Consider the following 23,931-nt stretch of genomic DNA (forward strand, 5'->3'; position numbering starts at 1 on the left):
TGACTTCATGGACAGGCTGTGTGTCAGTCTCTGTCCATGACTGTGTGTCTGCATGACTGGGCATGTTACACACACATGCTCATTTAGGAGGGAGAGTAAAGGTGAAAGGACGGGAGGTGTGGGGTCAGTTTGAGGTGGATGTGACGCTCAGGTCAGACACAGAGAATGGCACAGAGTGGAAAGAAGTAAGTGCATTATGAGGTTACTGCATCTGAATGTGTTTTCAACTTTATTTTCATGTGTGATCATTTGTGAGTAAAAATATCTAATGTGAAAAAAATAAAATAAGAATATCTAACCCGTATTGGTCACCATTTCTGGATGATTTCACCATGTTTTTCCTTTTCCTTACAAGTGATGATCTGTTTTCTGGACCAGCAGCCATGCCAGGCTTGGTGGTCCGGCCCACTGGTCACGGCCCATTTGAAACTTGTGCTTATCTGCACTGGGCACGGTGCCCTCCATCCAGTCCTCCCTGTAGCAAACTAAAGCCCAGAAGCTCAGAGTGGAACAATGACTGGAACAGCAATGTGCTGACTCCTGCCCGGACCCACAGGCCCATCTGCTTTTCAGCACCAGCATGTATAAATAGGTCCGTTTAGTTTGGGGTCAGGGCGTCGTTTTTGTGGAGCCCCCTTGTGAGCACTGCACCGCTATTCTTTGGGGCCAGTCAGGTAAGCCCTCCATCCGAATCTCATTCATCCTATAGAAAAGGTGCAGATCATTGTGGCTTTACATTATTGTGTCTTTTGTTCTCGTTGTTTCTGCTGAGCCACATGAATGTATGGACTGAGGTCAGACATGCAAATGCTACAGACCAACTGACTGTGCAGGAGCTGATGAAACAGCTTGGTCCCTCCACCCCCAACATGCATGAGCAGATGGAAAGGACCAGTGCTAAAACATAACATATAAATTAACTTTTCATATATATAGCTTGAAACAATCTCTCATGCTACATTATATATCCTAACAGTTTATTCCAATCAGATAAGATACACTCCTCTAGCGCTGATACATGGTTTAACAACGATATGAAAATATGATAATATAAAACAAAACATCCTGCTGTTGCTTTGAACTTGGTAGGTATATGTAACACTAGAAAAACTATTTATAACACCACCAAACAGGTTTGTGCTGTTATACTGAAAGCTAGCACAACCAGCTGCTGGTGCATGTGTCTGAATAACTGTGCTAATAGTGCAACAACACTCCCTCCAGTGTGATACTACTGTGATATTAGGGGATTCTTTTGGTGATGACAAATTGATTTCAGACATTTACAAATACAACATCAGCCTGATCACCTTTTTTAGCATGGGGGTGGTAACAGACTGAGTTTGAACTTTTTAAGGTCAAACATAAGGTGACCTTATCGTAAAGTAAATGTAACTCTCCCTGCCCTCTACACTATAGGTTAACAGTTTGGACACTCACCCCGTAGCATGGCTCTGAATGACCCTAACCCTATGGGACCATGGAAGGTGAGTGGGATGTCGCCACATGATTAACAAAAGCTTACTTCTTCTTCTTCTTTTTTTTATTTCATGCCTGGCCTGATGGTGTCAATGATGTGTGTGTCTGTACACACATCAGTGTGTGCGCATGGCATGTGCATACTACATGTATGCATCTGTGTCCTCTCCAGATCACAGTGTATGACCAGGAGAACTACCAAGGAAAGCGGCTGGAGTTTACCTCATCATGCCAGAATGTCATGGACTGTGGTATCGACAATGTCCGCTCCTTGAAAGTGGAATGTGGAGCGTAAGTCCAACTCAGATTTAGAAAAAAAAATCAATCAGTGTGCTAAGAAATTTGGTGCAATGGAAGTTTGAAAAATTTGGCTAAAATAACCCCCCACTGAGTGGCCCAAAAGTAGAGTTTTCTCATGACATTTGACATGATGAGCAAGTCAGGAATATAAAAGCATGTAATATTAATAACAGATCCCTCACATCAATCAATTAATCATTAGCAAGCACATGGCAACAGAGGCAGGCCAAGAAACTTATGTAACAGGTAGAGAGCTTTGGCAGAGCTGTACCCATAGGTGAACAGCCTTTTTTCCTCAACTATCAAGAGAAAGTGGGTGGGGACGGAAAGATTTAAGGAGAGGATTGGAGCAGAAAGAATAAAAAAAGAGACAGACAGTAAAGGGTACAGACTCTCACAACGTTAACTCTTCAGATCGAGGAGACTGTGGTTGTGGGTTTTGATACATGTTGTTCTATTTCTGTGATTAAGCTGGGCAGGATATGAGCACACCAGCTTCTGTGGACAGCAGTTTGTGTTGGAGCAGGGGGAGTATCCACAATGGGAAGCGTGGAGCGGCAGCAACGCCTATCACATTGAGAGGATGATGTCTTTCCGCCCCATCTGCTCCGCTGTGAGTTTCTGTCCTACTCCTAGTGAGGTCTTTTTATGTGTTTCCAGAAACACTCAGAGTTTCAGCCCTAAAGTGATAGTCACTGAGTATCTTAAGCAAGCTGGATGTCAGCTGACATTAGACTGCAGAGCTTTGGGATTTTACGCACCATTACCCTTTGGAAATCTCACACTAATGTGGTAAAATTCTGCATCAATCAACTAGGTTGGGAAGCTTTTTCTAACACTGAGTTTGGAAAAAAAAAATTCTGACCAGTTAAATTAAATCAAGTTTTTAAACGAAAGGGTTTCAGTCAATCTTGTGCACGTTTTGTCTCTGCATTGTTATGTGCTTTCAACATAGAATACAAATCATTTTGTGCCCATGACTTACAAAAATATAACAACATGCAATAAATATAACTTTTTATTTATATCTATCTATTTAATTATTTCTAGCTTACTCCAGCTGGTCTCCACAAAAGATTTGCAGCTTATGTATTTTGATTTTCTATTAACTCTCACTGAACCTTTTTCATGCATCTGATCCATGCAGAACCACAAAGAGTCATTGATGATAGTGTACGAATGGGAGAACTTTATGGGAAGCAAGTGGGAGATCAACGATGACTACCCTTCTCTGCAGGCCATGGGCTGGGGCAACCACGAGATTGGATCCATGCAAGTTCGGAGCGGAGCGTAAGTCTCGACCTTTCTCCCAACAAGGCTTTTTACATGTCACTGCTTTCATTTATCAATGGGATAATATTTTTCACTCCTTCCCTCTTTTCCTCCAGCTGGGTGTGCTACCAGTTTCCAGGTTATCGTGGTTACCAGTACATCCTGGAGTGCGATCGTCATGGTGGCGAGTACAAACATTACAGGGAGTGGGGCTCCCATGCTCAGTCCTTCCAGGTGCAGTCCCTGCGTCGGATCCAGCAGTGAGACCTGAAGCCCCCTTTCCACAGCCTCCCACTCTTCACCTCCTCTATCTCTATCAGCTTCTTCTCCTTCTCTTACTTCCTCTACCCAATCATTCCAAGCTTCAGCTAGCTGTCAGGCCTTATATGGCTCACACTTTCTAGTGCTTCATGACTAAGATGTTTGCCGCAACTTTGTTCTTTTCTGTTGCCAATAAAAATAAAGAGAAAGAAAGAGCAGCAACTGAAGTGAGGCCCCTGACTGATGCCCTGCTAACAGATATTAAGAGGAAGTAAAGGGCCACTAAGTGGCAAGGTGGTGATGTATCCCATTGTCAGTGCTCCTCTTATTTGTGGATAAACATGGTTTGACCAGTCATTGAATGGGCAACTTGAAATAAACAGGCACGAAAGATTCTGCTGCTAAATTTTATGGTACTGTGATTTATTCTTGCTCTTTGCTTTTGATGTTTAAAAGTACAAGGAGTTTAAGGGTTGCTCTGTCTGGTTGGGACCTCTATTGGATTGAATGGTATGAAAGCAGAAAGCATACAAACACCACTGACCTTACAGATAGATCTGTCTGCTAATATTTGAAACACTGCTAACAAGAGCTGAACAGTAGCTGATAATCACGATTTAACAAAAGCAGTACATAATTACTCCAGGCATGCACTTACTGATATTGATGTATCACTAATAGACATGGACTTAAGCTCTGACATGAAATCCACAATTTAAAAGAATAACATCTCCCCCTTTATGATGGGTTCCCGGGGTAACTGATTATTTGGTAACATTTAGATGAATACTTCTGTTTTAACTTGACTTTTTTTTCAAGGCAATGTTTATTCTTTCTTCATTAGTCATGCAAGTCTTGAAAAGATGTACCCTGAGCCAAGAGTTCAAGTCCAAATCAAAAAGCTCACATTAGGACACTTTATAGAAATCTTAAGCCATAAAACAAGCAATCAGCAAATGAACCTCCTACTTTAGTAAAACTAATCGGATATATTCCATGATAACACTGTTAAAACATTTTAAGATTTGTCTTAAGATCCTTAATTCACATTATACAACAAATTTGGTATACAGTCCCAAAATAAGACACATTTCAACACAGAAAGCATGTTATACAGGGGGAAAATACTCACTCTACAGGTGTTGACATGAAAATTAGGATTACTTTAAAGAGTTAATACGTTTGACAATGTGTACCAAGCGATCATAACTACTAGGTACACATCACACTGTTTTATTAGGCAATTTTTATTAACCTGTTATGACAGATTGAATAAACTAATAAAACAGTTATCAGTAAAATGTCATCTAAATAATGGGAAAAGTCTTCGCGTTTGTGACGGAAAATTCAGAAAGTTTCACGCCTTCAAAAAAGGTTAATTTTTTTTGTTAACCTCGTCATGTAGTCATGTGACCAAGTCATGTCATATCTCAATGAAGAAAAAGCTCTTTTTCTAAACGCAATTCGTAAGCATTACTCAACTGTTAAAACTCGATGGACACAAACCTTTCGGGACCATTCTTGTAACCTCTAATGTGAAATTGTGGTTCATATTGTTGAATTTTGGCGAAAGAATGAAGACGGTGTAGTTGTATCAGTATCAGACCACCTTAAAACTAACGTCATCGAGCAGTGGCCACGCCCCCTATGAGGTGAACGGAAGTAGATGGAAACAGGCAGGCCAGATACTGTCAGCCACAGAAAACACGTCTCATCTGTCGCAGGGGAGCTGAACACTCATGAATTATTCGGCCAAGGTATTTGTTGTTTAATTTAAAAGTCTGAATGGTGTAAAAGTGGAGCAAACATCATCATGTTTCGCCTCCGGGAGCTTTTCTTCACGACGCCGAAACTACGGGGGTCACTTTTCCTCTTTCTTTTCTTTTTTGTTGTCTCCCTTGGTGACGCCAGGAATCGTCGTAGCATTACCCCCTCGACGGAGGAACCTGTAGAGACTTACAGTAGATATTACAACTATATTGATCTGACTGGACGCTTGCAGTCTTTAGCCAAGAGGTACCCTGGCATTTCTGCCCTGACGAGTATAGGTCAGTCTTCGCAGGGCAGGGAGCTCTGGGTGATGCGGATCACCAAGGACCCTAACACAGACGCACCGGGGAAACCTAAATTTAAATACGTGGGGAACATGCACGGAGACGAAACGGTGTCCAGGCAGGTGTTGGTGTACCTTGTGGAATACCTGCTGAGTAAGTATGGGGAAGAGCCGCGTATAACTGAGCTGGTTAACACTACGGATATTTACATCATGCCCAGCATGAACCCTGACGGCTTTGAGAAGTCCAAAGAGGGGGACTGCACCGGAGAAAGTGGGGGACGTAAGAATGCCAAAGGCAAAGACCTCAACAGAAGTTTTCCGGACCAGTATGACGGGACGACAACCGAAGCAGAGAAAATACCAGAGGTCATGGCTGTGATCAGATGGATCCAGGAGAAAAAGTGAGTGTTTGTCCTCTGTGAAACACACTGCTGTGCTGGGTCTCCTCAGATCCCCCAGCACCCATAATCCTCAGCTGTTTGGGGTCCTGTTCCCCTGAGCACATGCTGGAATGAACCAGTAAAGTCATCTTAAACAGGTTCATGAATATATCACTGTGCAGTGTTTGGAGAGTGGTAAACAGTCCATTCAGTGATCAATACTTTTTTTTAATCAAGACCCGAAGGGAGACAGATGAGGCTCATAACATATTGACATGGTACTGTATCTTGAAAACACAACAAGGAGAACTGAAATAGCTGGTTTTGTTTATAGAAATGCTGTATCACAAAATATTCAGAGGCGTTTTTTAAGTGAACAACTTGTTTTTAATTTCAGATTTTAAGGAGCTCATGGACCACCTTCCCTTTTGAAAATTTGCTAATTTAGTGATAGTTAATTTGTTAGGAAATAGGAAAGAGCCAAAACTATAATTGTATGGACTTATTTACAGTCCTTATACCTCCATTTGAAGAACTATTCCATTGGAAAACGAGTTATTGGCTGCAACCCTAATTTGAGAGGTAGACACCATACAAAATTTACCGATACATAAATTACTTACCCTCCATTCTTTACCATTTTCTGTGAAGGTGTAGCTGACATCAATTGAGCTAGAACTGTGGTCCTTGAATGTGCTACTAACATAACAATTCAGACTGACATGCTCACAAATATTGACCACCTTATGTCGTTCATGCCATCCTGGATTTAGGACAGATCAATTAAAGGGGACGTCACATTTCTTAATATTTGTTCCTGTCAAATCCTTCTGCAGTGGCCTCTCTTAAAATATTCTTCTGAAATTTCTTACCTGACCATTTGTGATTTGAGCAGTCATCCAGTTCATAGATTGGATGTGATTGTGCAGCTTGCCTGGTGAAGATATTTCCTGTGTTTGAATCTATTTTGAGCAGACCTCTGCTTCAGCCTGAGGGGAAAAAAAAACAATGTGCTTGATCAATTTAGGGATTCTCTCTGTCTAAAATGGGCCTTTGTCTCCTCAGATTTGTGTTGTCTGGGAACCTGCATGGCGGCACTGTAGTTGCCAGTTACCCTTTTGATGACTCAGCCTCCCACCAGCAACAGGGCTTCTACAGCCAGTCTGCAGATGACAGCCTGTTTCGCCACTTGGCCCTGGTGTATGCACAGCACCATCCTGTAATGAAGACGGGCCACCCGAACTGTCCTGAAGAAATGGACGAAACTTTTGAGGATGGCATCACCAACGGTGCACAGTGGTATGACGTACCTGGTAAGCTGATCCAGTTTCCTCTTTTGAAAAGCCTCCTGTAGTCTAGGCAGGTACAACTCTTGTTTCAAAATACTTTTAATGAAACTTCACCCTGTGCTGCTGCTTGTTATCTCTCAACTGAAAACCAAAAACATGATTTTTATTGTTGCAGTGTGCACAGTAAATGTGGGTTCATACAAGCTACAACCTGTTTGAGGAAACTCTGACTCAAAAGTGATTACAAAATATTTTCTCTTCATGTAGCAAAGCACAAGCTGTTGCAAGAGAGAGATTTCACCCCCACACCAAATCACGAGCACAAATCAGCCTTTACTGGTTTCAAAAGCTGAAGTTACAGGAACAGTTTTCCACACCAAAGCTGCTTAGACAAAGAGTGAAGAATGGGCCCAGTGAAAAAGATAAAGCAAAGCAAAGTTCACAGTTAATGTACTTACTGTTACATTTTATATTGCTGCACCACACTTGTCATACACAGTGTGGAGGCCCTGGAGGTCTAAAGACTGACAGATTCCTCTTACACAACGTTGTGTCTAATCACCAACCAACCATAATTTTGCTCTCATACTCACAGCATTTGAAGCACTAGACAGTATGTCCTCGTTTTAAGCTGGCCAGGTGTCAGAATGCTGCAAAAGCTGTAAGAACTAGAGCTCAGAGTGTTTGTCTGTCACAGCCTGCAATTACTCAAAGTGTCAGAGCAGCAGAATGTCACCCAAGTCAGCTTGCTATTAACAAATATGGGACTTTGCCTCTTTCTTGTTCTCTATACAGGTGCATGACCTGCAAAGGTTTCCTGAGCCTTTAGATTGTCTTTTAGCCTGGTTCAGCAGTCTACACAACCACTTTTTTGACTGAAGTCTAGTGTAAAATTTCCACAGTCAGTAATGGTTTGGGATGCCATGTCATTGCTGGTGTGGGTCCACTTTTTTTCTGAAGTCCAGAATCAACACAGCCATTTACCAGGAAGTTTTAACGCACTTTATGCTACTTTCCTGACAAGATTTATGGAGTTGCCAATTTAATTTTCCAGCAGGACTTGGCACCAAAAGCTGGTTAAATGGTCAACACCTTAGCTGAGCTACAGGCTGACCACCTCCATGTCACACAATATTGATGCAGTAATTCATCCAAAAAGAGTCCCAACCAAGTAGGCCATCAAGTGCATACATAATTTTCAGAAGACCAACATTTCTGTATTAAAATATCTTTTATTAGTCTTATGTAATCAAAATTTTTGAGATACTAAATCTGGGATTTTCATTAATACAAGCTTAAATTTTCACAATTGCAAAAAATAAATGCTTAAAATATCCATCTCTGCATGTACTGAACCTATATGAGTTTTACTCCTTTGATTAATCTATTTAAAAAGATTTTCACAATATTCCTAATTATTGAGATGCAGCTGTACAAAGTCTTCTATGATGTATCCCTCGCCAGTGTATTTAAAGCAGCCTTTGTTTTTGTCCATGATTCACACTTCATTCAGGTTCAGTCAATGTCAACTGTACCTTCTTGACTTGGGCAGAAACTTGATCGGCGTGCTGTCTGCTTTTGTGTTGTTGGTTTGGCCGAGGGGTTGGGAGGTGGTGATATTTGCAGCTTCAGGTTACTCCACTCCTTTCTTATTGAAACACAGTTTGCTGTGATACATTTCAGACAAGGATACAGTCTAGTAGTTTATTTAACTCTGAACATTTTTGAAATAATCATCTTGGTATAATTTTTGCTTGCTTTTTTCTCTTCTTATTTTATGCTTTACTTCTTCTTAATTGAATTAGATTAAATTGAAACGTGATTGTACCAAGTGTTGTCACTTAATACTGAAAAAATGCTGTTACCTCTCACATTGTTTGCTGCCAGAAGGAACTGGAGCTGTAAATTATTACCAAGACCTTCAGCTCACACTCTGAAATGACAGCAAGACTCTGGTGCTATCAGGATCAAGGCACATATTTAACACTGGATTGCTTTTTTAGTTGAACATTACTTTCTGTCTGGTTGCAAAAGATGATAGTCCAGCAGAGAGAGTTCAAGTTTTACCAGGAGCTTGAGACAGCGCTGACCAGTCACAATGTTTGTTTCTCAAGATACAGGCAGACTGTAAGATGGTAAACCAGGTGAATGAACAATGCTCTCGCCTGTCTGACCTATCTCATTGGTCTAAGCGGACACAATGTCAGTGCTTCTGAAACTGGGCTAATGGCGGATGACGGAGTCAGTCAGGACTTTGTGTGACATAATGAGGGGCCCAGGCAAAGAGCCAGCACAAGGAGTCAGGAACAAGAGCTGTTTGTTTGGCAGTCGGGGCTTGAAATAATAATTCAGCATGAAATGTTATGTTGACTCTTAATCTCGTGACACGTTCTAGCTGCTGAGCTAAGTGACCTTTACTTGTATGAACTGTAGTTTTGCTGTGCATGTCTTTATTGTTGAAATGCACATGAGGTATTTTCCTCAGCTGTTACTGTGCTCCTTTACTCACATGATGTCGGCTTTGTTGTGCCACTTTTCAGGGAGTCAGAGTCTAAGCTGCTCATAGGTCACTAAAGCTTGAGGCTTGGTTATTGTGATACAGTATGAAATGAAAGAGACACTTTCTTTGTTGAAATCCAAGAGAACAAGGTGCAGGATGTGGTTTTGCTTAAAGGAAATAAAGCTCTATTGCCGTGATAAACTGAGCTCTAGAGATACTTTCAAACTCTGCACACCGTGTGGACACATGAAAACTAACTTGCTCCTCTTGATGATTAACAGTTCAAATGTTTGATTTAGTGTGACTGATATCATTATTCATTGTTAGCATCCCTGTTCTCTGCACAGCATGTTCAGCTCTTGGCTCTATTGTCTGACCACTGGCTTCCTGCTAAGTTCAGTCCTGGGTGTGTCGCTGGATCCGGGACAGAGGCAGGATATTTAAGGTTGGGTCTGTCTGTCTTGGTTGTTTGCTATGTTCTATCAGCATATGTGTGTTGACTTAAGGGCAATGTAACTTGATTGAGTTTAAACTGCTTAAGTCACTTAGCACATGACAACGCCTTTGAGTCTCATGACTTTGAGAGAACAAGTTCAGTGTTGATTGTTGAGTCCTTGAAGCCAAGTTTAGATGTCCAACGTAGTCTGATGTTATTTGCTCACCACGATCAGGCGATGCTGTTTAACAGTTCAGTGTGATTTGGTTGACATAGCACCCTGCTGTCTCTTTGCAGGGGTTAAACTTCTAATGTATCACCCTGATTCCTCTTTTTACAAAATAAGCTCACAGGGTATGGTCACCATTGTTTTGTGCCTTTGCATCCACCTTCATGACACTATAACAAACCACTCCAGTAAAGGGTAGTTCTTGAAGCAAAAACAGTGCCACAAAATCTCTTCCACTTCCTCTAATCTGAAGTTTCCAGTTCTATTTTCCATTGAAAGACCTGGCAGCCACCCTCACTAAGTTCCAGACAGAAAAACAGCTGGAGTTTCACCATGGGTGACTCAGAGAAGCTTGTGTTTGTGGGATGTATTTTGAGTGCCGTGCTGTCAGAGCCAGGGCTTCACCACATCACAGCCTGCAGTTTTTCTCTTTAGTTTGCCATGAAGCTGTGTAACTTCCTACACTGCAACGACTTCTGTTTCAGTCAGGCAATAGAACAACTCTCGGGAAGATCTCATACAACAAGTACAGAAGATTTTTTGAAAAGTTGGTACTTAAACCAAATGTTCAGGGGAAGAGTTAAGTTACCATCTTGAGGATTTGTTCAGTGCTTTTTCAGTTCAACAGAGGGGAATTGCATAGAATAGTTCATAAAAGAAACATTTTTTTGTTGTTAATTTTGCTTGCACATGAAAGGCAAAGCTGAGCGGAAGTGACAGGCTACGATGCAGCAAAGATATTGGAATTTTCTAAAGTGTTTCATTCCTCTTCACTCCAACAAATAAGTTTTAAATTACAAAGGTGTGGAAAAACAAATTCTGATGTTTTAAGTGACTCAATACATAAATGTTGACCCAAGGGAAACACATCAGTTGAAGAATGCACTTGTGTTGTATTAATAGCTTAAGCTTGTGTGCACAGACCTTTATTTATCTGTGGGGGTGTGTTTGATGTCCTTCTCATTCTGACTGGTTGCTCTGCGACAGTTATTTGTCATTGTTTGGAAGTTGAGCCCTTTTCACTTTGACTGCTTCAAAGTTGCAAGTGCTGACTGTTTTTATTAGATGGCTGTGGCCACTCAGCAGACCGTCATGGCAACCCACCAGCTCTGCAGCCTCTGGGTGCCTGGTGTCGCTCCACTGGGACGGTCTTGCAGAACAGCCTGCCCTCCTGTGTGTCTTTCCGTTGGCCTCAGTGGAGGGCTAGGTTGGCTGGCATGGAGCAGATGCTGTGGCTTGATGCCACATTAAACAATCTCCTAACTGTGGAGAGCCTTTCCAAACTGAGCCTTGACGTCTGTGGTTTGAGTGGTCTGGCACCTGTTAAGTCACAATTACGAAAATCAGCATGGTTCAGAAACTTTTTATGATAATGTGTGCGACAAAGAAAGTCCTGGTATGACCTCTCATTTTTTTATACAACATAGGATTAAATTGTCGGGTTTTTTTTGTGACTTGTTTACTCAACTGCCACTCTGTTTACCAGGTGGTATGCAGGACTATAACTACCTCCATGGAAACTGTCTGGAGATCACCATGGAGCTCAGCTGTTGCAAATATCCCCCTGCTTCTGAGCTCCCGAAGGAATGGGATCTGAACAGGGAATCACTCATCGCCTACATTGAGCAGGTAGGCAGGGTTGATGATGAGTCAGCTCTCGTTACAATACAGACTTTGATCGTTGTAAGCATAATGCTACAAACAGAGCTCACCTGATAAATCCTGCACATCATTTCTTCAGCTGAGATAAATTTATTTTATAATCAAAGCTCTGCTGTCTTCCAGGTCCACATAGGTGTTCGAGGCTATGTGAAAGAGGCTGTCTCTGGAAGTGCTCTCGCAAATGTTAGCATCGTGGTGGAAAGCATCCGCCACAACCTGACAACAGCAGAGTATGGAGAGTACTACCGCCTTTTACTACCAGGGACATACAACATCACTGCTGTGGCCTCAGGGTGAGAAATTACTTTGAACTTCATTTGCAAAGCAGATCTTTAAATTCAAAACCAGAGCTTACATGTGAACTGCTAATTTTCTTTAACAGTAGATGAAAATTGGTGTCATCAATTAACTTAGATGAGGTTTATTTTTGGCTGATTGTGGCCTGTTGATTTTTGGCATTTAACAACTAAAAGAAATGGTGTAACCTAACTCTCTGGACCATCAAACCATGAAGCACAGTCTTCATGTCAGTTAAAGATTTTCTACAGGAGCTGAAGTTACTTCCTCATGTGGTTACACAGTAACACTTTCAGACTAAAACAAAGAAAAATATGTGTCTAAAGTTTATTTTGCAATTCCTTCCTTGTGTAGCAATAGCAAAGAAAGTTTTGAGGAACATTTTTTCTTACAGCACCTACAACAAAAAGTTTTGCCACTCCCTGATTCAGTGAAACCCTTCAAGCACATTTCTGTTTGCAGATACACAGCAATGACAGTCCAGGGTGTCCAGGTCGTGGAGGGTAAAGCCACAGAACTGAACTTCACCTTGGCTCCAGCTGTTAGTGAGGCTGCAGGCAGCACCACAATGAGTACATCCTCCATGCCATCTACAAAAGATTTTAACACCTCCACCGCGACAACCATAAAAACCTCTACCTCCACTCAAATCCACACAAATCCATCCGAGGGAAACAGCAGCCCTCCTGTCCTTCCAAACGAAGAGCATGTCATCCAGCCACAAGAATTTCGTCACCACAACTATGCAGACATGGAGCTGTTTTTACGCAAGTACAGCAGCGAATTCCCCTCTATTGTCCATCTGTACACAGTCGGACACTCGGTGGATGGCCATGAACTCTATGTGATGGTCATCTCAGACAACCCAAAAATCCACGAGCATGGTATGTCCTACATGGCTGCTTGAATGATCAGTCAAAGAATAGCTACTTTTGTTTACATTTTGCTTAATCTCTGTGCTGTGTGTTAGGAGTTTGATCTCTTCCTCCTTTTTGTTTTTGTTTCAGGTGAGCCAGAGTTCAAGTATGTGGCTAACATGCACGGTAATGAAGTGGTGGGGCGAGAGTTAATGCTCAACCTTATTGAGTACCTGTGCCGTAACTATGGGACCGACCCTGAGGTCACAAAGCTAGTCAACAATACACGCATTCACATCATGCCTTCAATGAACCCGGACGGTTACGAGGTAGCCAATGAAGGTAAAAGAAGCCGACGGTTCTGTGCTTTCTTATTTAAGTTATGAAAAAGAAAAATGATCTGCAGTGTGTGATCAGATATATGTAACAGGAGAGTAAATGAGTCAGACAGGTATCAGCCATATTACACTAGATAAATGAATACCATACAGACAATATTACAAACAAGGTGATATTACAGGTGTTACAAACTTTTGGGTGTCATAAAAGACTGACATTTTTTTAACTCAGAACATCTGTCTTCATGTGCTGATACTTGTTAGCTGTTTTTGTCAAACAGGAAGAGCACAAAAGAGAGGGCTGAGGTTCTTGGCCTCTTTATGCTCTGTTGACAAACTGAAATGCATGCCAACAACTCATCACGACCAACTTTACTTTACAGGTGATGTAAAAGGCTACAAAGGGCGTAACAACAGCAACAATTTTGATCTGAACCGCAACTTCCCAGACCAGTTTGTCACCATAACAGCGCCGAGGCAACCAGAGACTATAGCTGTGATGAACTGGCTGAAGAGCATCCCCTTTGTTTTATCAGCAAACCTTCATGGAGGTACAGACCTACTAGAAACGCTGACCGTCACTGATTTTAGCCTCACACTGCTTTTGATTTTGAGACTGGTTTGTTGTTGGTCCTGCTTTTATTGAATCTGTCATAGATGGTGATAAGATGTACAACTTCAGGGATAAAGTCAGTTCAATTATTTCAGTGTTTTACCGCTAGAGACTTACAATTAACACAGGTCTGCTTTACCTTCTTTGTGTTGTAAAATTCAGGTTCTTTGGTGGTCAACTACCCCTATGATGACGACAAGAAAGGGACAAGTCAATACAGTGAGTGCCCTGATGACAAAGTCTTTCAGCAGTTGTCCAGGGCGTATGCACAGGTAACTGGCCACTGTTTACACTGGAACTCTTTGGGCTGGTCATTAAAATCAAAAGGAAAAAAATCAGATTGGGACTACGATCTAGTGATTAAATTTGGATACAACAGCGCTCATAGTTTTCACCCATGTGTAATGTTTGTACAGGAAAATCCAGCAATGCACAATGGACACCCTTGTGAGGACCTGTACCCTGAGGAGTATTTTCATGATGGCATCACAAACGGGGCCAATTGGTACAATGTTCCTGGTATGTCCAGACATCATATCTTGCTTTTGCAGTCATCACATTAGTTTTTCCAAAAGCCATCAGCCAAAAAACGTTCTTATTATTGGCATTTGATGAAATGAATACAATCACAAAAAATGTATTTTTTCTATACTATTGCAAGACTTGACTGATTCAGCCTTCCCTTTCACAGCCTCATAATTTGCAGATTATCAATACGCATGTTTTATTTACAACTTAAGCTGGTAGATCAGCAAAGTTGTAACTCACTGCAGGTGTAGATTTTGTTACTGGATTGTGGTCACAAAATCTACATTCAGCACCAGAGATTTGACATTTTGCTGCTCAATTGAGAAGAAATGGGTTGGCGGGGAAACAGATTGAAGCACTTTCCAATGTGGTTGTCATTTCTGTTTACAAAAACGTGATTCACAGATGCAACACTCAAAAAGATGTAATTTAAAAGGCTTCCTCTTTCTCCAGGTGGCATGCAGGACTGGAACTACTTAAACACAAACTGTTTTGAGGTGACCATCGAGCTGGGTTGTGTGAAGTACCCAAGAGAAAAAGAACTGCCCAAATACTGGGAACAAAACCGTCGAGCTTTGCTCCAGTTCTTACATCAGGTAACAAAATTCCTTTTTTGACTTTACCCTTAGCTGTCTCTTTGCTGTAGTAAAATATTGTATTTGGGTTTGAAATGAATACCTTTTGAATTTTAAGTGACAGGTTCTTTGCAAAGAAAGTGACAGTTGTACTGAGTGCCTTTGAGTGCTGTAGACAAAAATCAAATGAAACAAGCCTTTGTTTATAACAAAGGCCCGTCCTTAGTCATAGGTTCCTCAATCAGAGAAAGCCATCTTGGCCAAACCAGTTCAGCCATTAGGTCTAGACAGCGCTGTAGATGTGGAGATACTGTTATCTGAAGAACATGTGAGCTAAAAAGTGAAATGGCCGTAGTGAATGTTGAACAACGAAAAAACAACAACACTGTCAGTGGAGCTGCATAACATTCCCGTTAAACAACTTTAATAATTTTTACATCTACCCATGTCTGTGTGATTGTGTCTGTTTGTAGGTCCACACTGGAGTCAAAGGCACAGTCTCTGACATCAGGGATGGTACAGGAATTCCCAATGCTACCATTATTGTGGAAGAGATAGACCACAATATCAGCACAGCTCATACTGGAGACTACTGGAGACTGCTGACACCTGGAACCTACTCCATCACTGCCTCTGCCCATGGGTGAGATTTTGATCTCAGATCTTAAGACAACTTTACTCTGTGTGTCTCTTTATTTCTAAGATTTCTATTTTTAAATTTTTTTTTCCATAAATGCTAACATGAACTATCTTTCTGATCTGCAGTTACAAACCTGTGAGGACTTATGCCACTGTGCCAAGGGAAGGAGTAGAGGTTGTAGACTTCAGACTGACACGTATTCACTCAGACCCAAGTGGCCACTCCTCTGAGGGACCCCAGCCCACACAGAACCCATCTGAGAAGGAGTTTGACAGTTTAATCAAGGACCTGTCTTTAGGCCAGGGATTGGAGCAGCTAGTCAGGAGCACAGCCACTGAGAGCAGCTTCCGCTACAGACGCTACAAGGAGTTGTCAGCCTTTGTCAGAGGCCTTACCCTTAACTTTCCCAAAATAACATCTTTAAACAGGTATACAGGTTTTATCTCTCCTTGTCTTAATCCAACCCATTAGCTTGCATATTTTTCTTTAACAAATACCCAAATGTGTCATTCAATGCTATTTTACCATGCTATTTTGTTTTTTTTATCTTGTTTCTAGTTTGGGCCAAAGCGTAGAATTCAGAACAATTTGGGCTTTGGAAATCTCCAACAGACCAGGGGCAGCTGAACCATCAAAACCCAAGCTGCGCTTTTCGGCAGGGATCCATGGCAACGCCCCAGTGGGCACAGAGTTGCTGCTGGAGTTTGCTGCCTTCTTGTGTATCAACTATGGCAAGAACACAGCCATCACTAAGGTGAGTATACCCCAGAGAAAATGTGATGTTGGAATGGACTGATACAAAGACACTGTAAATGAGTCAACTTTATCATCATGCTTTGATTTTTTTACTCTTAAAAATCCTATCAGTGTAATTTTTACCAGAAAGATGGCATATTTTGATATTTCTACGACAACAAGAACTGTTCACAGCAAGTTAAGTATTTGGTTCAAATAGGTCAGTAATCGTTCCCTCCTCTTTTTCCTTTCCCAGCTGATCAATGAGACCCGGATTGTTATCGTGCCATCCATTAATCCAGATGGACGAGAACTGGCAATCGAAAAGCAGTGCACTTCCACTCAGGGCTTGAGCAATGCTCATGGGAAGGACCTGGACACAGATTTCTTTGGTCAGTTGATATTTTGTGTTTTCCAAGTTTGATAAAGTGGCAGGCATTGAAAAAGACAGCATAAAAGTGAATCATGCCTATTTAATGTCACAAATGTTGTCATGGCAAAGCCAAGCTTGTACAATGCGGTTCCCCTCTCAAACTTTTGTTTTTATCCCATTTAAGGCAATGCGTCACAGCGAGTTGTGGAGGCCCAACCGGAGACCAGAGCCATGATGGACTTGATTTTAGACAAAAGCTACACTCTCTCTGTGGCCTTGGATGGAGGCTCACTTGTTGCCACCTATCCTTATGACAAGCCTGTGCAGTCTGGTAAAGACATACTATACACAACCCTGGTTTTGATTCACATGATTTTCACAGACTTAAGCTGCCTTTGCAATGTAATGAGTACCAGTACATTTTCTCATATAGATTTATGTTTATGATTTTTCGAATTGGACCACCTACAGGGCTGCACACTGTAGAGATCAGGGGTGCTGATTTTTGTTGGAAATTAGTCTTGTCTTTCTGCACACTAAGCAAAAAAGTCATGTACGTAGAGCGTAGAGTGTGTCATGTAACAGTTATGGTCAGATTGTGAAAGCATCCTGATGTTTTTGGTGACTATCCAACTTATTACTAACAAAGTCTGGCCAAGTCTTTCCTTAAAACTGAACCCTAAAATCTGGTGCTATTTACTGAGCAAAAATGCTGCAAAGAAGAAGAACCATTATATTTTTCTTTTTACCTTTATATACTTTCTAATACATTTTGTTTGACTGAAATGCTGCTCCCATTTGAGAGGCACTGTGGTCCCTCCTCTGGCTCCCCCTTCAGAAAAATTGTGGTATTTTTAGCCCTGATGTGACTAAAAATAGTGCCAGTCACAACAGTTGCAGTCACTTGTCAGTTTTGATTTTGTTTCCAACATAAACTGAAAGATTTCTAGTACTTTCCCATAACCTGGTTGTTGACTTCAGCAGTTCAGTCTGTAATCATTTACCAAAGAGTTTTCTAACTAACACCTCATCTTAACCTTTTTTAAAGTTCAGCTTTTCCTTTTTTTCAGTTGAAAATGAAGGAACATTGAAGTATTTGGCGAGTGTTTATGCCAACAACCACCCAAAGATGCACTTGGGGGACACAGGGTGTTCAAATAATGGTCAGAGTATGTAACTTAATCACTTTTCATAGTTTCACAAGTCAAGCATTTGTCATTTTTCTAAGATGGCTGAGGTTAATATCTAAAATAGACTTCTCTTTCTCAGTAGGCAACATCCCAGATGGAGTGATGAGAGCAGCAGAAAGACAGAGTCACATGGGGAGCATGAAGGTAAGGCTCTGATTTTTCAGTGGAGTTTGTTTTTCCAAATGTTAGAGCTTTAAGACGGTTCATTTTTGCATTTTAGTTATATGAGAAATAAAGCAAAGTTAAAACATACTCTTGCCTCAGTTTTGACCCCTTGGTGATCTCCTTTCTTCTTCTCCTTTTAGGACTTCAGTATGGACTTTGGCCACTGTCCAGAAATCACTGTGTACTCTGGCTGCTGTTTGTACCCTCCTGCTGATCAGCTGCCCACACTGTGGGCTGAGAACAAGAAAGCTCTCCTCAGCATGTTAGTAGAGGTATGCTGTCAGAATTTATCCCTCAACATACTATACATGGCTTTTAACACTTTGTGTTTTGTGTTTTATTCTTTAGTTATCACTGTTTGAGATCATACTTCCCCTATCATCAGACTAAATGCATTTTCCCTCTCCTACCTCATTCAGGTTCATAAAGGAGTGCGTGGTGTGGTGAGGGATAGGAGTGGAAAGCCTATTGTTGGGGCGATCATTGTGCTGAATGGAGGAGTCCGAGTCTTTACAACAGAGGGTGGATACTTTCATGCCCTGCTGGCTCCTGGAAACCACAACATTGAAGCTGTTGCCGATGGCTACCAACAACAACGACAAGAGGTACGTAAACCAACTAAATAGGAATGTACTGGCTTTTGGAAAGATGACAAGTCAACACACTGTTAGCATTTCCTGCCAGGTCATAGTTTTTTTTTTGAATTGTGATTTTTTTCCCACGGGTGCCGTCAAAAACACTTTCTCAAAGCCAGAAATCATTATCAATTTAATGATAATTTGACTGAGATGTTTCAACTGAGTAAAACAGAGAGCTTACTGTATTTGTTCAGGGTTATTTAAATGACACAAAGCAGGAAATTAGCTTTGCCTGGTTGCAACCACACTAACAAGTGGTAAACACAAAAACAAACACATAATTTACTACAAAATGCTCAAATTTGATTGACTTTGAAATGTGTAATTTGATATGTGGTCGACTTAGGATACAAATCCTGTTTTTTTAAGCACATTGTGCACAGAAATTGGTTGTCGTAGTTCCTACATAATTGACTTGATGAGTACTTTCATTTCAACATGATAAACACTGAGAAAAGCCTTTTTCATCTAACATATGAAATGCTATTTCAGCTTTGAAATTAAAAATTAAAAGAACAAAAGTATCAAAAGAGTAGAAGATAGGAACAAAAATCACAATGAGAGAAAGTCTGTTGGGGGAACGTCACTTTGGTTCCCCTATGCTGTCTATGTCTATGAAAGGTGTCGGCCGAAGTACACAAAACCTCTCCAACACCTCCACCTTTCCATTTGTCTGCTCTGAAATCTGAAGAGTAGGGTAAGCAAGCTCTTTGAATAAATGTTCCTTGATGTTACGCCCCAGCTCCAGACTGTACGCTGTGAGTTTACCACTTGGACTAAAGAGCAGAGGATCCACCACCGAATGATACGTCTGTTGGTACTCCGGTACTGTGAAGCCGTGGATCAGCAGAGGCCCCGGCTGACTATTCGAGATCTTGTCTGTAGTATTGAGTGTTCTGTCTGTGCAGGGCAGTGTGAGATCTGGGAGAAGGGCAGCGTTCTTTATGTGCCTGTCATCCAGGGGCTTGTCCACTCCACTTTGCTCACATACCAGGTCCAAATCAGATGTAGGAGCTGGCCTGAATTTCCTTTCTTTGACTGACTCCCCATATTTTTTAGGACATCGAACACGCTGCCTCAGGCCATATGGACGCATTTCATTCCTCTGAAAATGAAAAGTGATGTAAAGATCAGTTGATCAGAAAGTGTATGGATTGAAGTGTCAGTATGTTCTGAGTCTTTGGTGAAAACTCTTGCTTGAGCATGTTCAAACAGACCAAAACACATCTGTAACACTGCTTTCTTAGCTCTTTATCTTTTCCAAAACACACAAACACACACACACACAAATGAAACACAGAACCCTCAGTGCTGTCTAGGGAAGTCAAGCAGGTTAAAAAGTTTCTCATGATTTACCTTTCAGAAGAAAGCTGGTATTTTGGGATTTTTATGAGTCAGCACCCTAATGCTATTCTAGACATTTAAGACAACCTGCAGTGCATTATGCTAAGCAGTCACACCTGTAAATGAGGCCTGCTAATCAGGTGATTAACAGCCCCATTTCAGTAGGGAGCTTAAACACACCACTAACTGGATTTTAGAGCCATTTGGAGAAACAGGCTGAATGGAAAACACAATGAGGTACAGCTTGATGATCTGTTTTTATCCGTTAACAAAGGAAATTTTTGTTGAATATAGAAAACCACCCTCAGAAAGACCTCATCTTTATCTAAATTTCATGACACGTTTAAAATTAAGTAGTTGTTGAAAACCCTATGCGAGAAGTAGCCAGACTCATAAGCTGCATTTAGCAGTTTGCTACTCTTAAAAGTTGGTCCAAAATCAAAAATGGAGGCACAAAGCATGTTAACTCTGATGTTTGATGCAGAATCCCACCCTCAGTAATGTTGGTGGAAGTTTCACTTCATGCATAATTTCATGAAGGCTGCTCAGCTCATGTTTGTTTGTGTGTTTCAGGTTGTGGTCTCATCCTATGAAGCTGCCAGCTCCATTATCATTGAGTTTGACATGGACAACAACATCTTTGGCCTTCCCAGAGAGTTTGTGGTGGCCAGTGCAGGTAACCATATCTACCTTACTGGGACGTTTGTTAACTCTGTGCTTCATATGACATAAAATTAATATATCATGTCTCATGCACAAAGTTTCATGTTGTGAAGACATTCATGTCAACACTTTCAACAGTTAGCAGACATGTTAGCTTTTAAAACGCTCAGATATGATTCCTGTATGCCTGACAAGCTGAGGTTTCTCTTGTCTGTCTCCCTGCAGCCGCCTCCATGACAGCTCTTGTGGTGACGGCATGCATCATCTGGTGTGTTTGTGCTGCCAAGTCCAACCGTCAGAAAGATGGCTTTCACCGTTTGCGTCAGCACAGAGATGACTATGAAGACGAGATCCGACTCACCTCTATGGGCTCCAAGAAGTCGCTGCTAGCTCACGAGTTTCAGGATGAGAGTGAGAGTGACGAGGAGACACTTTATGCCAACAAAATCTGAAGAACACTGCATTTTTCTGGCAAACAGCTTAGGTTTTTTTTTTTTTTTTTTTTTCCATTTTGTTCCACGCCCCATTGAATTGAACCCTGTTTAACACGGAGTAGGGTAATATGTCTCTTTTTCTGGCTGAGGCACAACAGTGATACTGACACTTTACTCTATAACACCAACAAACTCTGTGGACTCACCCCCGTCACATGGTCACCACTGCTTCTAAATTAACTAAAGCATCCCGCTTGTGTGTGATCTGAAGACCTGTTACTTTCCACTGGAACAGAAGGAGAACACAGAAGACAAAAAAAGGAAGAGTGTTTGGTCTGCTGTGGTTCACATCCGTCCAGGTTCAAGCCCTGCATTTTTTATTTTTCTTTTCTAAAACACACACCAGTGCTTTTATTTTGAGACCACTATCTGTCTTGCAGGCTGAGGGATTCCTGCTGATAGAAGTCCAGGTTAACTTTGAGTTAGAGAATGTTTAAGGAACTCTGAATGAAAGTTCTAAATCTCACTCTGAAATCATGCTTTTCTTTCTGTTTCGAGCAGGGATATTAGGAGACCTGTCATGTGTCTTGTATCTGAGAAAGCATTGCCACATTATATATAGTGCCCAAACCTTTGGGAGACTGAATCCAATCATGTGCCTTTGCTTCTGTTCAGTTTACAGTCCATTCAGACTGTAGGTTATGACAGAGCAGTGATATAGAGAATAGATGATGCTTGGTCATACAATCCATCTTTTACTCAGGTGGTTGCTAAAAAGAGGACTTAAAGTCTGATTGGATCCAAAGTTGCACTGCTTCTGCACACATGGTTCTGAGGTGGTTAGTCCAGGAGTTTTTGAACATTTCCTGAGTCGGTGTTGCGGACGAAAAATGAGCACTTCAGGAAGGCCTTGAAACATCAGGCAGAGTCTGTTACTGATAAAATGCTTGAATGAAGTCCTTCTGAAGAGGTGCAGCGTGATCTCATGTATGTGTCGAGGTCACTCACACTAAATGGACTAGGAAGATTGTCCCATATCATTGGCCAGGAATCTTTGAATTTGTAATCACAGACAGAATGTATTTTCTCCTTTTTTACGTTTGAACTTGTTTTGGAGCATTTCCATACTGTCCATGCGTGGAAAGCAACCTCAGTGCATGTCACACTAAATAACTTCCCTTTTTTTGGTTTGATTATGTACATGCTCACCACGCACTGATAACTTTTTACAATAGGAATAGGAAACTTGTTTTAAATTTGCATTTGTGTTTATACCCCACTTCAGATACCTTTTAAGTTTGTCCGTCCATTGAAATCAGTTGATTTAAGAGCCATATTCACTTTGAGTTCAGTGCAAAGTGAAACACTTCCCATTTTTCTGAGGAAGAGTTTGAAATACATATCTTATAAACAGGAACAAGTTTGTTCTCACATCAAACTGTATTAAAAACCTGCACTGGATGATTACAATTGTACCCTTAACTGAAAGTGCTTTGCATGTTTTTCATGTGCAGCAGTCAATACAACTCACACCGTCTCACTTAAGAGTTGGTTCCCTCTTACTTTGAGGAGAGACTTCCCCTCCAATAATAAATGCAACTCTCATTTACACATTAAACCTGTTACCTGTATAAAATACAGTTTTGTATATTGTTTACGTTCTCATTCAGCATCTGTGAATGCCTGTATATGATTTCTGACATTTGAGTGTACGTTAGGGTCACGCAGTGTTGGTGTGAAGATTTTATATGAACTGGAATCAACTGTAAATAATGTTTGCCTCTTGTGAATGGAAAAAAAATATGAGTGCACACAAAAAACATTTACAAACCCTCTGTTATAAACTCAAGAAACACAATGAAATAAAACACCTCACAGCTTCTCTCTTGTTTTGATGTTGCATTACATGTTGATGCTTTGTTTTTTTTTTTGTGGCACATATTTGAAAAGTTTAATCCTTTTTGCTTGTTGAATTATGTGTTTGAGCATCAAAAAGTGAAACGTGTAATCAGTGACACAAGCGGCCAAATTCCTTCCAGGAGTGAGAGCGGGTGACAGGATCACATATAACATAACATAAAACCGATATAAAATAGCTGGTAAAGGATAAGCATAGATTTAGTATAGACAAGTTTTTAATCATGTTGACATTAATGATGCAACATTTTTACATCAAGTCATAAATGTTTCTAAATTTCTCAGGAGGTATTTTGCAAGAAATGAAGCTACCAGCCTGTTAGTCATTTCCTAAGTGGGATGATTACATCAGTTATTAATTTAAATATATAAAGGTAAGATGGGAAGATTACATATTTCATTATTAATTTTTTTTCTATTGCGTGTGAGAATTACTCTGCATTACATAAATTGTTCATCATTGTGTTTGCTTTCTTGTTGAGGGGAAAGAGGACAAAAAATATGCTCATGAGCAAAGTGATTATGTTAATCCTCCTTCAAAAAATTACAGGTACATTTTGTTAAGCAGAAGTAATGAAATTTTAGTCTATACTTTTTTTCACCTCCATTTTACTTGAAGGTTTACTTGACAGGGTGAGAGGGGATGGGAGCTTCAGAATGAGAATGTTATATAATTCCTTCACCACCTGAGGGCAGAAAAGCGCACAACTTACACCAGTGCTAGATGCATTCTGTCACAAAATTTCTGAGATGAAATTGA

General features: G+C 40.9%; 2 protein-coding genes across 2 annotated transcripts; both read left to right on the top strand.

Annotated features, from left to right (window-relative positions):
• The first annotated feature begins 488 nt into the window (after positions 1 to 488).
• On the top strand, positions 489 to 3,558 carry cryba1a (crystallin, beta A1a). The gene is made up of 6 exons (XM_074679393.1): positions 489 to 674; positions 1,420 to 1,487; positions 1,652 to 1,770; positions 2,251 to 2,392; positions 2,927 to 3,069; positions 3,168 to 3,558. Exons 2-6 carry the CDS (start codon positions 1,449 to 1,451, stop codon positions 3,313 to 3,315), a joined length of 591 nt encoding a protein of 196 aa, XP_074535494.1. The 5' UTR covers positions 489 to 674; positions 1,420 to 1,448; the 3' UTR covers positions 3,316 to 3,558.
• A 1,414-nt stretch (positions 3,559 to 4,972) lies between these two features.
• On the top strand, positions 4,973 to 23,136 carry cpda (carboxypeptidase D, a). Its single transcript, XM_074679177.1, has 21 exons — positions 4,973 to 5,769; positions 6,814 to 7,061; positions 11,689 to 11,831; positions 11,988 to 12,157; positions 12,624 to 13,045; positions 13,169 to 13,360; positions 13,740 to 13,907; positions 14,132 to 14,241; positions 14,386 to 14,488; positions 14,951 to 15,093; positions 15,546 to 15,715; positions 15,838 to 16,140; positions 16,271 to 16,466; positions 16,704 to 16,839; positions 17,005 to 17,151; positions 17,891 to 17,989; positions 18,090 to 18,154; positions 18,316 to 18,447; positions 18,595 to 18,780; positions 20,731 to 20,833; positions 21,046 to 23,136. The coding sequence occupies exons 1-21, from the start codon at positions 5,126 to 5,128 to the stop codon at positions 21,270 to 21,272; spliced, it is 4,107 nt and encodes a 1,368-aa protein (XP_074535278.1). The 5' UTR covers positions 4,973 to 5,125; the 3' UTR covers positions 21,273 to 23,136.
• The last annotated feature ends 795 nt before the right edge of the window (positions 23,137 to 23,931 follow it).

The sequence above is a fragment of the Halichoeres trimaculatus genome, unplaced genomic scaffold (genome assembly GCF_033239565.1).
Source record: "Halichoeres trimaculatus isolate MK-OKI-2021-1 unplaced genomic scaffold, fHalTri1.1 fHalTri1_scaffold_9, whole genome shotgun sequence".
NCBI lineage: Eukaryota > Metazoa > Chordata > Actinopteri > Labriformes > Labridae > Halichoeres > Halichoeres trimaculatus.